Consider the following 15661-nt stretch of genomic DNA (forward strand, 5'->3'; position numbering starts at 1 on the left):
ACTCCCCCAGCAGTGTCCTTGGTGACCACCCATCCTTGTGCAGGAGGTGCTTCTCACTCCCCTCGGCCCTACCCATGCTCTGGATATCTTGCTGTTGAGTTACTAAAGCAACAATTTGGAGCCAAACAAGGGCTCTCTCCCTGGCTATAGATCATTGTGCTCAGTTCAAAGCCTGCACTATGGCACAACAGGCAAACACTCCAGCTCTGCCCAAACACCATCCAGAGGCTGAGATGCTCAGCACCCAGGTGCTTGCAAAATATGTTGACCCCTGAGGCTCATGATAAAATCTAAAGCTCCCTTTGAAGGGTAAGTGTTTAACATTAAGAAAGTAATGTCCGACTGATCTGCTGCCAACGTTTTAACAAGGGGATGCCACAGGTATTTCCCTGTGTGGATTTTACATGGTGAATGGGAAGAGACTCTAGAATTTATTTTCTCATGTTTTCACAAAGAAGGATTTTCCAACCAGCATTAAGAAGAGAGAGTGCAGCAGTGTGAAAAGTAAAGAAATTAGTAAAGTTTGTGTGCATTCCCCTTCGTAAGTAAGTACAAATTCTTGTCCCTGAAAAATCAAGGGGTGCGTGTGATTCAGGGGGAGTTTATGCTAGAGGTGGTGAGAGGAAACCCACAGCTTTTCTCCACCAGGGAATTTTCTTTTTAATTATTGACACTTATACAATCTGTGCTCTTCTAAATACAATTTTATTAGCATGAGAAGTTACTTGGAACAGGAAGCGAATGCTGGCGGGTTCACAGTTTTCAACTCAAAGTCCCCTCTCAGAACAAAGAAGAAGGAGAAGAAGGACACCCAAGGATGCTGATGAAGAGCAAAGGTTCATGATGCCACCCCCAGTGCCCAGCAGGCACGTGCCCGTGTGTCAGGGGGACAGGACCAAGGAGCTATGGCAGTGCGGGGAGGAGGGCACGGCCATGGGAATCACTGCTCCTGCCCGCGTGATGCAACAGCACAGTGCAGCAAAGCCGCACGTTAAGTGCTGGCATGGCTGCATGGAAGCACTTTTCTGGGTGTTACGGAAAAAAGGATCCAGCCAAAGAATTGTGCTGAGTTTTGTTTTATTGAGCAGAGACGGTGGAGACAAGGACAAGCTGCTGCCATGCCCAGGCACTGGCGCCTGCGGCCGCCGCTGAAGGGGGATCAGCGTTCGGTGCTCGGAGATGGTGAGGACTCAGCATTTCCCCATGTGCTTCAACCTTATTTTCCCTCCACTCCTCCTGTAAAAGGAGCAAGACAGACTCAGAGAAAGCAGCATATGACAGACAGCACGAGCACAGCAGTGTGGGACAGGGAGCTCATCCATCCGAACAGGACCATTTGCCTGGTTCATGCTAGAGTACCCCAGAGCCTCACAGGGAGCATTAAGCCATTTTTTCCTCTCCCTGCTCCTCTCTACTTTCCCCTAGGATGAGGCAGCCTTCAGAGTGCACCAAATGTTAAGGACTGATAAGGGGAAACTGATGTTTTGCAAGTCCATTCAGTCCAGAAGTGCTGACTCCTATCACATCTCCTTTAAAAGGAGACAGAGCTCAGGAAAAGGCGGCTCTCCAGTTCTTCCTCTCAGATTTTGTGCCTTGTTCCACAAAGTCCATTCAAACTTTCAACTCATAATGTGGCACAGCTCGTCCCCTGCATTCCTCCAGACTGTTTTCTGCATCCAGAGGTGTGGACAGGGAGAGTTTCAGCCTCTGGCACACAGAGGAAGACGTGCACCGATTTAGTCCATGCAGGAGATAAAGGCAGGTACAATTACCTCCCAGTCCCTGTGCTGTTTCTCTGCATTGTGACAAGCATCATACAAAGCCTAGAAATGATCTAAAATTAACTTGCATTCATGCAGTTCTGTTCCAAGGAGGAAATATTCCTCCTGGCAAGGACCAGGGGCTGGTCTGTACAAGAGGAGCAGCCTGGATGTGGGGCCACCCTCCATGGAGATCAGCGTTACGGACATGGAAATTGAGCCAGCTCTACCTGTCATTTTGACTCCCTCTGCTTCCACTTACAGAACTGCCTTGCAGAAGGCGCACTTGTTCCCATACGTTACGCCATCCGTGCCACAGTGAGGGTTGGACTCCCTTGTGCAGTACACGCTCCTGTTTACAAACTCTTTACAAATCTGCAAAAGGAATAATAAAAATGACCAAAAAAATCTTTCCAGGTCTCCCATACTCTCTCTTTTGCTTTCCAAATAGGAAACAAGATCACTAATGTAATTCTCTTCCCGCCCAGAGGACTAGCGCAGCAGTGATGACATGGCCCATTTACATGGAAGAAAAAGGCCTGCCAGAACTAGCAGAAGCACTCTTTCAGGGGAATTTTTTGCCCTGTGATTGATGAGGGAAACTGTAGCCATCTGGGAGAAACCCTGATGTCCCAAAGACACAAGTGGATTAGCCTAGGCATGTCGGAGAAGAGTCAGCATTGATACTCTTTCAGGCAGTTGGCCCCAAGTCAGCTCACAGCAAAGTGGCATCACGCGCCTTGTGCAACCACACGCGGCTTTGTGCTCGCGGAGCTCCCTGCCTCCCCGGCAGAGAGAGAGGAAAACCAGAGTCTGTAGGTCTCCTCTAGATGGGCCTAGTTTGGGGGAATAACCAGCTCTGAATATCCCATTTGTTACACAAGGGGATTGGACAGTGGAGCAAAGCGGACAAAAGCGGTGCTGCAAACAAACCCAGCCCCGTGCATGCACTCTGGACTGAATCATGGGAAGCATTTGCTGAACCAGCTGTCCATTTCCCTGGTCTATTTGCTAGTGTGGCCACACGTAACACCCCCTGTACCATGGGGAATTTCCCAAAGCGTTGGAGCGTCTTGAAAGGCCCAACCTACTCCCAGCTAACAGCAAAACCAGTTTACCGTGCACCAAGATCCGTTACAAAACCATTCCTCTAGAATCAGGAAAAAAATGCAGATTCAATAAGCAAAGAGCTGCACTAACCTCTTCAATGTCTTGAGCTGCTACATCTGGAATTTAAACAAAAATAAATAAATAAACACTCAGAGATGTTATACATATCAGCATTATTTTCTGAGAGAAGCTGAACCAAAGTCAGAAATCCTTTTGCAAAGCTCAGTGCAACGTACACCAGGTTTTCCCTGCTCTGCCATCCTGTGCGGTGGAGGAGGGGGTAGGAAATACATTATCTGAATTGCTTTTCGGTATTTTGCTTTTTGAAAAAATGTTACTAAAATACCATGTAATCAGTCATTCAGCTGCTAACTGCACCGCAGACACATAAACCCATCTCCCTGGCAGGCAGCCACTGCCGGGGAAGCAGGCTGCCGTATCGGATTTGAACCACTCTCGGCAGAAATTTTCAAGCTGTATTGACTTGTAAGGCTTTTAGGCTCCTGCACCTCTGAATAACAAAACTGGCTGGTACTGTTAATAAAACCCCACCGTGGAGGTGGCAAAGGAGACCCTGCGGTCAGCTTTACAGCCATCCGCAGTACGGCACAGCCCCGAGACACTCCCAGAACAACTTCATCCCGAGCGAGACACAAAGGGATGTCACGGCGTGATCCGGAGCAGAACAGGCAGTGACAGTCAGCGATAGAGAAGAAACACCCGCTGAAAGCACAGGCTCTGGTCTGGAGGCTCATCAGCCCATCCTCTTCGCACTTCTTCGCTGCAGAGACCGCAGCCAGGCACGGAGCTCGAGTCATGTCCACGGGGTGGGCGAGCCTGTGGTGCCTGTGCCAGGGAGCCCGGGGAAGGTCGCATGCAGATTTGCAGGAGGTGGGGCTTGATACTGAGGGACAAACAGCCAGCACCAAGCTGGGCAGCTGGGGTTTTGGCCTGGGGGCACTGCAGCAGCGTGCTCAGCACCAGGCAAGAGGATGGGAGGCCCCTGTGCTACGCCACGCAGGCTGCAAATCCCACTCACAGCCAAACCAGTACCCGTCAGCGCACCCAAATTCCTCTGCTAACTGCCGTGCCTCTCAGTGTTTTATCCCTGCCACCAGTGCATCTGTCACATTTGGGTTAGGCTAGGCTGCTTTGGGAAGCCACCGTTATGGCTATCTGGATATTTACAAAATAGCTCATTAGATAGTTTTTATAAATATTACATGCAGCTACACAAGACTTTGTGAGGATGTCTCTTGGCATCTGCTTATTTCATATGAGATCACAGAGTTTGCTGCTATTCTGCCTGGCCTTGGAAGGAAGCTTCAGCACTCTGACGGAACCCAGACCCAATTAAGACTCAATTAGAGACAGATGAATATTTCATAATGAATAATGCGTACAAAGTAATTCACCTCTTTTCTCCATGCACAGCCCACAATTTTCTCCAGTGAATTCTTTATTCAAATTATTCACAGAAAAACAAGTATAAATAATTCTCAGTCTGCACAGTCTTCGATAACTGCCGCCACAAACCTTCCAGATCTGGGTCAGCTGGACACAAGCAATTGATGGCACTGGTGTGCCCTATACATTCAAAAACCATCAGTCAGCTTCCCCAGATCATCAGAGAGACGTGTAAATCTCAAGATAAATAAATGCTGGATCGTTTTAATTTGCCCTCTTTGTTCTGGCTCCTCGAGGACATTTGAATTTAATTTTCAAGCTTTTCTCTGCAACGTATTTGGAAGCTGAAACTTTCATCTAATTACATTTCCACATCTCTAAGGAAAACACCAAATACCAGGATGCTTAGGATCAAAACAGGAGCTGATGACCCTGAGGTGTGAGTTTCTTCTCTAACTGGTTCAGCAAAACTCTCCAGCGAACATTTGTACCAAAACTCGTAATTACACTCTGCTTTGGTACATTTGCTGAAAGAGCCGCTTACAATTTGCTCATTCTGTCTCCTGGTGACACCTCCACTGTGTTATTGACTGCGGAGGCACACAGGGAGTGGAAATATGTGACACGAGTGAGCAAGTCCCGCAGATATTTTCTACTTGCTCAGCTTTATCTTCAAGCCCGTCATCTGGTGATCAAGGCTCTCTGAAGTTTGCTCTTGTCAGGAAAGTTTCTTTCTAGGCTACAGGAAGGATAACTTACCCGAGAAGAAAGACAGAAGCAGCAGGCTGAGAAGCACTAAGGTGCCTGTTGCCTTCATGCTGCAGGCAGCTAGCTCTTTAGTCCACGGCAAGCGACTTGTTCGGGATGTGTTGTCTCAGCCCCAGAGCCCACAGTGTGCTCGCGGACCTGCCTTTCTGTGTATTTATGCACCCATCCATAGCTGTCCTCATTCCTCACCTTAATTGTGAGAACTTCTCCACTTCGTTTCTAAAGCCATTATTGGTCCTGTCCATGTTTATGGTGCTTTAAGAATGCTGCCCTGTCCACATCAAACCTAGAAAGGGCTAATTATATGAGTGATAGACTCGGGCCTGTAATATCTGTTTTTTTTTTTTTTTTTTCTCCTTCTAAATAGTCACAGGATTCTCACAAGGGTGAATTTTCAAAGCGGTGATTCATCGGGGAAGCTGGTAATTTTCATTCTCTGGGTCCTCGCTGAATGCCAGCTCCGAGGCTTTGAGTGCGGCGTGATGACACTCACCAGACATTACGAAATAAATCACAGCATGAGAATGTGTTGTCTGCGAAACCAATTATACGTTGTTCCCTGGCTATTTTTGAGGATGGTTCTAAATTTGTTGGGTTGGGGTGGAGAAGGACACTGATGCTCTCATAGCTCTGTGCAGAGCCCCACATAGGACTGCTGCCTCTCCTCCCTGAACTATTTAAACTATAGCTGTCAATGTTTGCCAGTTTTTCACATTCGCAAACATATGCTAGGGCTCTGCTCCCACGGCAAGTGGCAACTACGGAATTTGATGGAGAACTGGGAGACTTGAGCTCCATTTCCAGCTGATTCAGTGCAAAGATTTGGGTTCATCTGCACCATCTGCAAAATTTCTGTTCAGATAGGAATAATCTTTTAAAATTTTAGTATGCATTCCTAAGGAGATGAGGGTTATCAGTGCACCATGTATGGAGAAATCTGCTTATTCATTTCCCCAGTAAATTCTGAATATGCAACTAATTCTAACCACATTTGGCATAGGAGTGAAAAAAATTTTAAAAAATAAAGCACTTTATACATTTTTCTAGCAACCAAGATTTCCACTAATGTCTTCATCTGGCAAAGGAACCTTTCTGCAGGAGAGCAATGTCATGACTGCCCTACATCTGGAAAAGCATTAGTTTGCCACTCGCTAGACATCATAAAACCCACACAGGAGAGGAACCGTGACTGACAGGTGAGTTCTCAGATGTCTATTAAGGGTGAGCTCACAATGCAGCCTCTCGTATAATTTAGTTATCAAGCCCGCCAGCCGCAGCGCCGTTCAAAGTCACGCTTGGTTCTGCCACTCGCAGAATCACTTGTTTGCCTTTTCTACCTTCATACATCACTGCTAGCCACCCCAGCACTAATACCTCAGCTCTTTATCTACCCAAACGTTTCATTTGCTGCAGCATAACTGATTGGGTTGGTTAGAAAATGTACTACAGGGGCCAATCCCTAGCGGGCCGAAGAAAGGAAGAGACTAAATTAGCAAACAGGTGATTATCCTGATTACCCCTCTTTCCACTTCTTTATAACACGTGAAGGAGGACACTTGCTGCTGGAGGTGGGGAATTCCTCTGTCCCTCTGACTTCTCAGGAAATGGGACAGGACAAAGGCACCTGGGCTTTGCTTTCCAGTCAAATGGGTACAGCCTTTCTCAGCTACCAAGCTGAGTATTTACCTGTGCTGGGCCAATCTCTAGGATTATGTGATACAAACCTTAACCATTTTCTAAAGATTTTTTTGTCTGGAGGCTCACAAGGCACCTAGGATATGGCCATGTACCCTGTACTTGCCATTTGCCCTCCATTTCCCTTTAGAAGGGCAGCTTTTCTTTGAGCTTCTCCAAAGTCTTTTGAGCTCCTACACAAGTATCTGGCTTCCTCCAGCACAAACTACCATTATGGAGGAGGCTCACCATAGGATCTTGCTGTCGAAAATACTTTCGTGCCAATGCTATAACTGCTAGTCTGTGGCCACTCAGCAAACCTCTTGGCCAACAAGAAGTTACAGCCAAGTTGTGACCTTTGCTGAAGGTCCCTGCTCACATCCACCAGGTAGAGTATTTCTTGAAATTTTCCCTCATAGGCAGGTTAGCAGTGAGCTTATGGCTCTCCAGTCTGTATTTTCCTACCAGCAGACTCACAAGCATGCTGTGGTTTATACTGCTCGTACTAATACGAGAAAAAAATTTAATGTAAGTTCCATCCCTCTTCCTAGGATAGGGCGCTGCTCTGGCCTGTTATTAAGGGAAAGACAGCTTCTTGTCTTCTGGTGGGAAGCACCCACAACCTTTCTAGGTCAAGAAACGGCCTACTTCAGTAAAAAGAGGCCCAGAGGAAAAGCTTGGAAGTCACAGATTTTGTCCTCAATATCAGCCTTAACAGGCAACTGCCTTTTAATGTAACAAGAAAATGGGGGGTGGAGAAAGGAAGGGGAAGGGGGCATGAGTGGGGCACTTGGGACTTTTTGCCTGTGCTGTTTGCATACTCATTCCTTGACTCACCCAGAAAGATGGCACATCATCATGAACATTCACATACATCACTGCTCTTCCAGTGCACTTTTTAGGCTCCCACAAAGATACTATCTCCATATATTACCTTTTTTTTCCAGGCAGAAACCACCTTGGAGCTACCAGCACATTTTCTGGCTCTTCTTTCCTATGGCTACAGAATCCAAAACCTTTATCCTTAAGGGCCCCTTATCCTTCCTCTGCCTCAAACACCCCAAGCACAACTTTTCAGATCTCTTCTCCAAGAAGCCAAAAGCCTGAGCCCAGTCTAGTTTCTCCTCGGGTCCTCATTAGGCTCATTACAGCCTTGCCCAGCTTGCTGCAATTCTCTGCTGATCACCACAGTCTCAAGGGACACACCCTTCAAGGAAGCAGTAGTTCCTAATTTTCTTCCCCATGAGATAGTCTCCTCCCTTTGCCATAAGCCTCCTCCTTATAACACACTGCCAGACCTGCCCCATGCCCAGGTAGGGCTGGCCCCATGTTTCCCATTCACACTACCCCAGGGCCATTTCCCCCATGCCAAGGCTCCTAAAAGGACCAGTTCCTCCAAGGCTCAGTGCTGTTACAAAGCCAGGCTCTGTCTGTCCAACACAAATCCATTTGTATGCAGTAAAACACAGAACTTGGGAAAGCAGTTGTATTTTATAGCAGCTTGTTTTCTCCTCTGATGGTTTGGTATGGAGTGACGTACTCTCATGAGGGCTTGGGCTGTTGTGTGATGGGCGTTACACTTTGGTCTTTATTGTGGTTTATTTCGAAACTTCTCCTGCCTGACAGATAAGTACCTAAAAGCCTGAAGACCATTATCCCTATCCTGAAGAAGGAAAAAAAGTCCATGGCAAAGAGGGTGGCTGGTTTTGATTTATTGATGGATCAAAGCAGAAACCAATGTACAACAGGGAGCAGGGAAGAGCACACTGGAGTCGTGGGCTTTGTAAGAGAAAGGCAAGGGTGAAGGTTACGTGCCAGCACTCAGCATTTACCACGGTGCTTGAGGGTCAGGGATCCCCGGCTCTTCCTGAAGAGAAAGAGGGAATCAAAAATTACAGATGTGGAAGGCAGTTTTATAGTCCCGCCAGTGCTGTTGCTAGTTTTACCCATGTAAGCCAACCCTCCGTGCTGTCCAAGTTACAGAGTCCCTCACTTACAGTTTCACCTCTCTCCTGGTTCCCCAAGTTACATGTTTTGTCATGGGAAAGATTTGGGACAAACCCCATAATTTTGGATACTCATCCTACAGTTAAGGTTTAAATTACTCTCGCAGGGAGGGAGTCAGGAACGCTACAAGCCTGTGAATGGGAATCTGGATTTAATTGTGAGGGGAGGGTAAGGGAGGGGAGAAGACTCACTTGGGTTTAAGATCTGCAGTGCCTGCAGGGGCACAGGAGAGGGAGCGTCACGAGAGGGACGGGGAGCGGAGATGGATTTACTGAGGGGCTAACGGGAGTGCTGGGGCTCGGGCACAGCAGTGTTTTCATGGCTGTGTGCTGAGCGCTGTACTTACAGAACTGCGATACAGAAGTGGCATTTGTTTCCATACGTTCTGCCGTCAGAGCCGCAGAGGGGCATGTACTCAGCAGTGCAGTAGACATCGGTGCTCTTGAATCCACTGCAGTCAATCTGCATGTTACGGAGCTACAACACATTGTGAAGCTTTTGTTCCCCGTATTTTCCTATGTCTGCTTTATGTCTATTTAATGTTTACAATATGGCAAAGCATAAAAACGTTTTTCAGGTGCAGGGCGCTCTTGTTCTAACAACTCTGAAAAGCCTAACATGCTTGCCTGGCAGAGTACAAAGTGAGAAATTGGGAAAGAAATCTCATAAATACCCTCAGAGCAGTGAAATGGCCACACCAGTACTTCCAGGCTGTCCCTCCTGCTGGTTGCTCTGCTCTGGTTCAGCAGCCCAGCAGAGAGGGGGTGCCGAAAAGTGGGGTGTTACAAAGTACACGGTACAAAGTTCTCCCACAAGAGGAATCCCACCTACTGCTGGTGCTGGTGGCGGCTTGAGCCCCTGCGCTCCCCTGGGAGGGTTGAGTCTGCACCCCTTCCTCAGGCACGTCTCTTCTCCCAGTGAATCAAGGTTTTAGCATCACCTGGCTGCTCTGTTCCCAGGTCAGAAGCTGTGCAGGTGGAGACTGCACCTCAGAGACATGGGTTTTGTTCAGTGTCCTTTGACCCTGGCATACTTCAGCTGTTTTCGTCAAATCCTATTTCCAGGCCAAATATGCCAGCAGAGTGCAGGCATTTCTCTTACGTAGTTATGACTCACTGAATTTTCATCGTGTAGCACATTATAACAACAGTTCATAGTGGAGACTTCTGAACTTTACCTTGGGGCATTTTCCAGGCATGAACAGGTCGATGTCCTCTCCATTCCTTTGGGAAGAAAGTGCATTGAGAATGAACAAGCACATCGCAGCTGCTTCAGGAGCCGAGCCCCCTCACTACCCTCCAGATACCAACGCCAGCACCCAGCCACCCTGCCAGCCACCCGGCCCAGCACTCACGCCACCGCCGTGCAGAAGCTGCACTTGTTGCTGTAGGTAACCCCGTTGGTGGCGCAGAATGGGTTGTAATGCCGGGTGCAGAGAGACTCCCGATCACCCGTTGTTCTCATGTAGCCAGTGCAATCGACCTGAAACAGTCACAGAACAGCATTTTAATCACTCCTGTGTAACGGTGCGTGGTGCAAGAGATATTTCTCCTTCTCCCCATGCTCGCAGCAAACAGAGATGTACAGGGATGCAAGCTTCCAGCCTGGCAGGGTGAGGTAGAGGGAGCACAAACAGGTGAAATTCTGCCTGGGAGGACGTGGGTGCGGCAGATCCTGCAGTATCTAGTTTTTTTTTTTTTCCTGTCCTGAAATGGGTTTCGTCAGTGTCATCTTGGGGGTTTCCACCCTGAACACAGTCACACAGGATCTGTGCCTAATGTGCCTTAGGTGGCGGCAACTTCTGCTGTGAAACGTCTGCCCCGCTTGAAAACGGAGTTTAGGCTCTCCTCAGTGTTCCCGTAATTACTCTGAGTGTACTGAAATGAAAATTGTAGCATTATGGTAAATTGCACAGCCAGAGCGTTTCTTTACATTATCTCACTAATCTAAAAATAGAGCCACTTCTCCACTTCATGGTAGCTCTATATATTGATAAACAAATCTTATGATAGATGTTTTGATAGAATCTTTTTTTTTTTCCTGTTACAAATTATGGTTTAGTCAAAATCCAAACTTCCTCTGGGATTTTCTGAGTTTTAACAAACTTTTTTTCTAAATCTAAAGGGAAATGTTTTGACAATGCTGAAGCATTATTTAAATCAAAGGCTTCTGTTTTTCCGTCAGGTGTTAGGCATAAGATAACATTTCAAAATTCACAGTTGAAGCAGATTTGCATTTTTCAAAATGAAATTAAAAAAACTTGAAGATATGAAATTCTTCATTTTCGTAAAAATTTTAGCAGTTTTGAAGTTGTATCTTAGAGTATCTTAGGATATCTTAGGAGTCGATCTTAGACCATACCTTTATGCATCTTCCGTCATGCTTTTTGTCAATCACTCTGTTACGACTAGGAGAGAGAAGGAAAGGAAGGATTAACCTGTTGATGCCGTGTAGTCATCTCACTCATTAAGTCTCTCCACTCGTAAAGCCCCAGTAATTAATCAAACTTAGGAGTTTTGACACGGAAGAGACACAGCCTGACGAGATCCTGCGCACTAGGGAAGGCTGAAACTTATGAAAAATCCAGTCCACCCCACGATTAGTCACAATTCAAAAGGCTTTCGTCTGCTACCTGAACCATCATTATGGGTAATCAGGTGATCTTGTACTCACAAGATTTCTCTGCAGAGCGAGCACTCGTTGGGGTACGTCACGTTATCGGTGCCACAGACCGGCTGGAAGTCCCTGGGACAGGCAAGATTGTTCCTATCTGACATCCGGTACACGCCGCAGGAGGCCTGTCAAAAAGGACAGACGTGCAGTTTCTCCAAGGGGAGGGAAGTGTCTGCTCATGTTCATCATGTTTTCTAAGCATAGGGATGCTACAGGTGGTCATTTTTTTTTCCCCCTCGGTCATTCCTCCATGGTGAAGGGAGGGAACAAAATATATCATTTCCTACAGTATGCATAAACACATTTTCACCATTAAGACGTTCAGCACTGTAGACATGCATGACTGACAAAAGTGATCATTCCTTAGGGAATCAGGACAGGGAAGATATTTAGGCAGTTATTCAAAAGTTATATAGAATTCCTGCTGGCCCTCTGTGCCATGCTGGCTCTTACTCTACATTATTAATTACCATCTTTTATCACCAGTCTGATAAGGTGTCATTCTCTGACAAAGATGTTTTCTTATTTTGGGGGAAAAAGAGGTGGTATAATTCTTGGGGGCACTTTTTCTTCTTCCTTCCTTGCTCTCTCCATTTTCTTTTATTCTCCCACAAGACTCCCCTGGGATACAGCGTGAGTATGAATTACTCATCTACACTTAGAAATCAAGACTAAATGAGAGAGAAGATCTACTACTCACCCATCGTTGACCAGAAACAATATCTACAAAAAATGGAGATTATACAATATAATGTATATATATATACACACATATATATTATTTATATATTATAATAATATAATATTATAATAAATATATATAAATATAAATATGTAATTATAGTATATTATATTTATATTATTTATAATAATATATAATATAAAATAAAATTAAAATTAAATTAAACATATAAATATAAATATATAATAAATATATAAATATAAAATTATATTATATTTATATTATAATAATATAAATGGAGATTATACAATATAAAAAATAAAATAATACAATATAAATATAAATATAAATCCTTGATTAAAATTTCTCTGGCATTATTAATTTCCCAAGAGAGTAACTAAATACACTTTCTTACTACTGAGAATTACTTGTTTTGTAAATGTTTTATCCAGTCCAAGTAAACAAGAAGTTATATCCTATGATTAAAAATAATAATAATAATCAATCACTGGTGAAAATACAAGCTTTGACTTGCTAAAGAAGGAATAGGATATAAACTTTTCTCCTTTTGCAGCACTATTATCCCCGCTAAGTCTAATAAGTTTAAATCAGACAGAGGCATCCTACTAGACCTGTAGTAATATTTGCACAGGGATAAAAGTTCAGTTTTAGTTTTAGTTCATTAAAAGAGAGTTCACTAAAAACAGCATTACTAAACCATTACTTCTCCAGTAAGCTGAGCTCTATTTTAGGATACATATATATTAAGGCACGCTGACCTATATGGAGTTCAAGATGACTAGAGATATAAGGAGAGACTATAATAAAAACAACTTACCAGAAAAGCACACGAGAAACAGTAGCCCAAGAAGGGCAGCAGCTCTTGTTGTCTTCATGGTGGGAAAGGTTGTGTAGTCTGTTACTTGCAAATCTGTTGCTGTTGAGTTCTGTAGAGATGTTTCTCTGCCTTCATTCTCCAGACTATATAAGTACATCTCCCTGACCTTGTAAAGTCATCCCATAAAGTAATTATCTGCTCTGTAAACTAACAAAACTGTATTGATTATTGAGTTGAGCCCTAAAGAATACTTGTTTGTTAGAGAGATGCCCAGAAGAATTAAACAAAAATGTGAGCTACACCCAGCTTGTTAACAAAGGCGCCCTGCTGTACAATGAGTGATTTGTACTGTCCAAACAAGAGCACTGTCTCAACACTAGATGTTGTGAAATTACATATGGAAGTTGGCAAAGCAAAAAAGCTAATTTGTTGAAAGTGTTTGAACTGGTGCACACCATATTACAAACACTACAATGTATTTGGGCTCTGGGAGACTTGCGCAGTACCGCAGAGCGATGAGATGGCAGCGTGGGACACCCTCAGCTTTTACAGAAATAAAATCCGGGGTTTGGCAGGCATCAGTGTCTTTTGAAGATGCTGCACAGTGAACCTCTCCATAGTCTCTTCTGTATTTTCCTGGTACACTGGATTTCTCACTAATGGGATAGCAAGAGTCATCACAACAGGGAAACATGACCTAAAACTCCAGAAGTTTGAGACATGTCTATGTACAAGGAAGAATTATTCATCTGTTGATGATCAGCATGAACCTGATTAAGAAACAATGAGAATAACCAGCCTTAAACCTGGACATTGTTTCCTCTTAATGACAAGCAAGTAGCGTTCTGTGCAGGTGAAATGGTCTTATTACCACAGTCATTCATAAAAAATTGCAGCAACTGAAAACAGAAGGTGAGTCCATACATTCCCCCCTTCTTTTCTCTTTACATGGCATTAAATAGAGAGCATCATCTTCCCTAAAACACAACTTTCAGCTAAGTGAAGAATAAAGGTTCTGTTGAAGGTTTTTTTCAACTCTGTCACAGATTTATGGCAAAACAAATATTGCATAAAATACTTCTTGAGTTGAATATAGTCACAAAAGGAAGCGAGGGACAGAACACATTTGTGTTTTAGAAGAAGCCTGATACATGCACACGTGGCTTAAAAGCAGCCTGAGTTTTAAATAGAAAATCAGAATTGTTTTTCTTATTATCCTGGGAGATGTTCAAGTCTTGGCATGGGCACATAAAATCATAAAAATGTTGCTGAAAGTGCAAGGGAACCGCAATCACAAAATAGAGCTTGCAGGCTTTGGCCTGTTCGTGTCAATGAAATCATTTTCCTGAAAAATAAATGAGTAATGTTCTTTGGATCTCATTCACAAATATCAAGAGTTGAAGGGTTCATTTAAAAGCTGTTTCTGTTGTATTCTTAGCATCCTGAGTGACGTGACTGTCAAACTTCTTGAACTGATCATAAGCATATTTGGAAGGCAAGCAGTAATCACAGAAGCATTAATATTGATTTTTCTCCAGGGACAAGAACGCCTAAGCTGAAAATGTTTCCTCAGAACCCATACCAGCTATCAGAGGAGATGGCACCTGCTGGCTCTGCAGCACTTGGTGAGGCTGCAGGAATGCAGTCCATCAGCTCTTCGGCCCTACGACCCCAGACCCTGCACCACCACCTCTAGGTCTGAAAGCCCAAATTACCAAAAACCATGCTGCTTCTCTGGTTTCCTCTTCTCTCAGCCTGAAGCAAGAAATCACACTGGTCTCTCAGGGCTTTTTTATATGGTGGGGAATGGTGTCATTCTCTTGTGTGGCCAGCACCTGCCCTTTGACTAACAAGCTCCACCTGGGAGACCCCCTCTGATCCGCTTGCTGCTTCTGAAGGCCTGGGTAGGCAGGTAGGACAGCGCTGGAACTGCTCCTGTCCCCTCTTCCTCCAGCGATTTGTGCGACGACAGAGTCTTGCTACAGGGTTGATGAGAAAGGATGGGAGCTAATTGGCAGCAGCCAGGGCAGGGCAGCAGGAGCTGCTGGGCGAGGTGTGACGTGGGATTGCACAAGGAGCTCGATTAATAAGAAACAGAAGGGAATGGGACAGAAGTAATTGCCGAGCAGCAGATGGGTTGACACAGGCATTAGGAACAGTGAAAAACAACTGTCTCAATACATTTGGAGGAGGGAGCTTCGGGAAATGTCATACACATGTTGCAAATGGGAAGAGGAGAGTGAAGTCACCTGTCAAAATCCCTGTGGGATATGCAAGTTTCATGATGGTGGGTTCAATAAAGTGAATTTGAGCATAGGATTATTTCTAGCCTTTTTTCTATGATATGAGATCCACAGAAAAGGTTAAATAAAACACTTCCTGCTATTTCAAGTTCTTAGATGGTCCAGGTTTTTAGTCAAGAAGGTTGTGGCCACATGAATGGGATAAACACTGGTAGTTACATGATGCGTCCTCCTTGTGTTAAGGTAAATTTCCAACAAATCTGTAAATTCTACCCAATTTCTAATACAAAATTATGTCATCCCATAACAGTGATACTTCCCAGGAATCTTTTCCTCTGGTCTTGAGATTCCCTACCTCAAACAAATCCATAATCTACCACGACCTAAAAAAATTTTCATTAATTTTCCCTGCTTTAGTTTAAAACTTGTCACAGGCTTCACTTGGCTACAAAAAGAAATAATATTTTTCAATTTGGGGGGGGGGGGGGGAACCCCAAAA

At 44.7% G+C, this 15661-nt stretch overlaps 2 protein-coding genes across 2 annotated transcripts; both read right to left on the reverse strand.

Moving 5' to 3' along the window:
- Positions 1 to 1060: 1060 nt before the first annotated feature.
- LOC121077851 (serine protease inhibitor Kazal-type 6-like) lies at positions 1061 to 5184 on the reverse strand. The gene is made up of 4 exons (XM_040573443.1): positions 5037 to 5184; positions 2961 to 2986; positions 2023 to 2135; positions 1061 to 1236 (listed from the first exon to the last, which is right to left on the reverse strand). Exons 1-4 carry the CDS (start codon positions 5092 to 5094, stop codon positions 1191 to 1193), a joined length of 243 nt encoding a protein of 80 aa, XP_040429377.1. The 5' UTR covers positions 5095 to 5184; the 3' UTR covers positions 1061 to 1190.
- Positions 5185 to 8415: 3231 nt separating this feature from the next.
- Positions 8416 to 13879, reverse strand: LOC121078026 (ovomucoid-like). Its single transcript, XM_040573721.1, has 8 exons — positions 12920 to 13879; positions 12100 to 12122; positions 11400 to 11524; positions 11088 to 11133; positions 10081 to 10208; positions 9904 to 9949; positions 9073 to 9203; positions 8416 to 8586 (listed from the first exon to the last, which is right to left on the reverse strand). The coding sequence occupies exons 1-8, from the start codon at positions 13074 to 13076 to the stop codon at positions 8541 to 8543; spliced, it is 702 nt and encodes a 233-aa protein (XP_040429655.1). The 5' UTR covers positions 13077 to 13879; the 3' UTR covers positions 8416 to 8540.
- Between the last annotated feature and the right edge of the window lie 1782 nt (positions 13880 to 15661).

The sequence above is a fragment of the Cygnus olor genome, chromosome 14 (genome assembly GCF_009769625.2).
Source record: "Cygnus olor isolate bCygOlo1 chromosome 14, bCygOlo1.pri.v2, whole genome shotgun sequence".
NCBI classification, from domain to species: domain Eukaryota; kingdom Metazoa; phylum Chordata; class Aves; order Anseriformes; family Anatidae; genus Cygnus; species Cygnus olor.

Coding starts and splice junctions, on each gene's coding strand:
- LOC121078026 (XM_040573721.1), bottom strand. CDS start 13,076: ATGTACTTATATAGTCTGGAGAATGAAGGCAGAGAAACATCTCTACAG. Junction 11,134..11,399: donor TCGCTCTGCAGAGAAATCTT/GTGAGTACAAGA, acceptor TCTCTCTCCTAG/TCGTAACAGAGTGATTGACA. Junction 10,209..11,087: donor ATGACGGAAGATGCATAAAG/GTATGGTCTAAG, acceptor TGACTGTTTCAG/GTCGATTGCACTGGCTACAT.
- LOC121077851 (XM_040573443.1), bottom strand. CDS start 5,094: ATGAAGGCAACAGGCACCTTAGTGCTTCTCAGCCTGCTGCTTCTGTCT. Junction 2,987..5,036: donor GCTTCTGTCTTTCTTCTCGG/GTAAGTTATCCT, acceptor TTTAAATTCCAG/ATGTAGCAGCTCAAGACATT. Junction 1,237..2,022: donor GCCTTCTGCAAGGCAGTTCT/GTAAGTGGAAGC, acceptor CTCCTTTTACAG/GAGGAGTGGAGGGAAAATAA.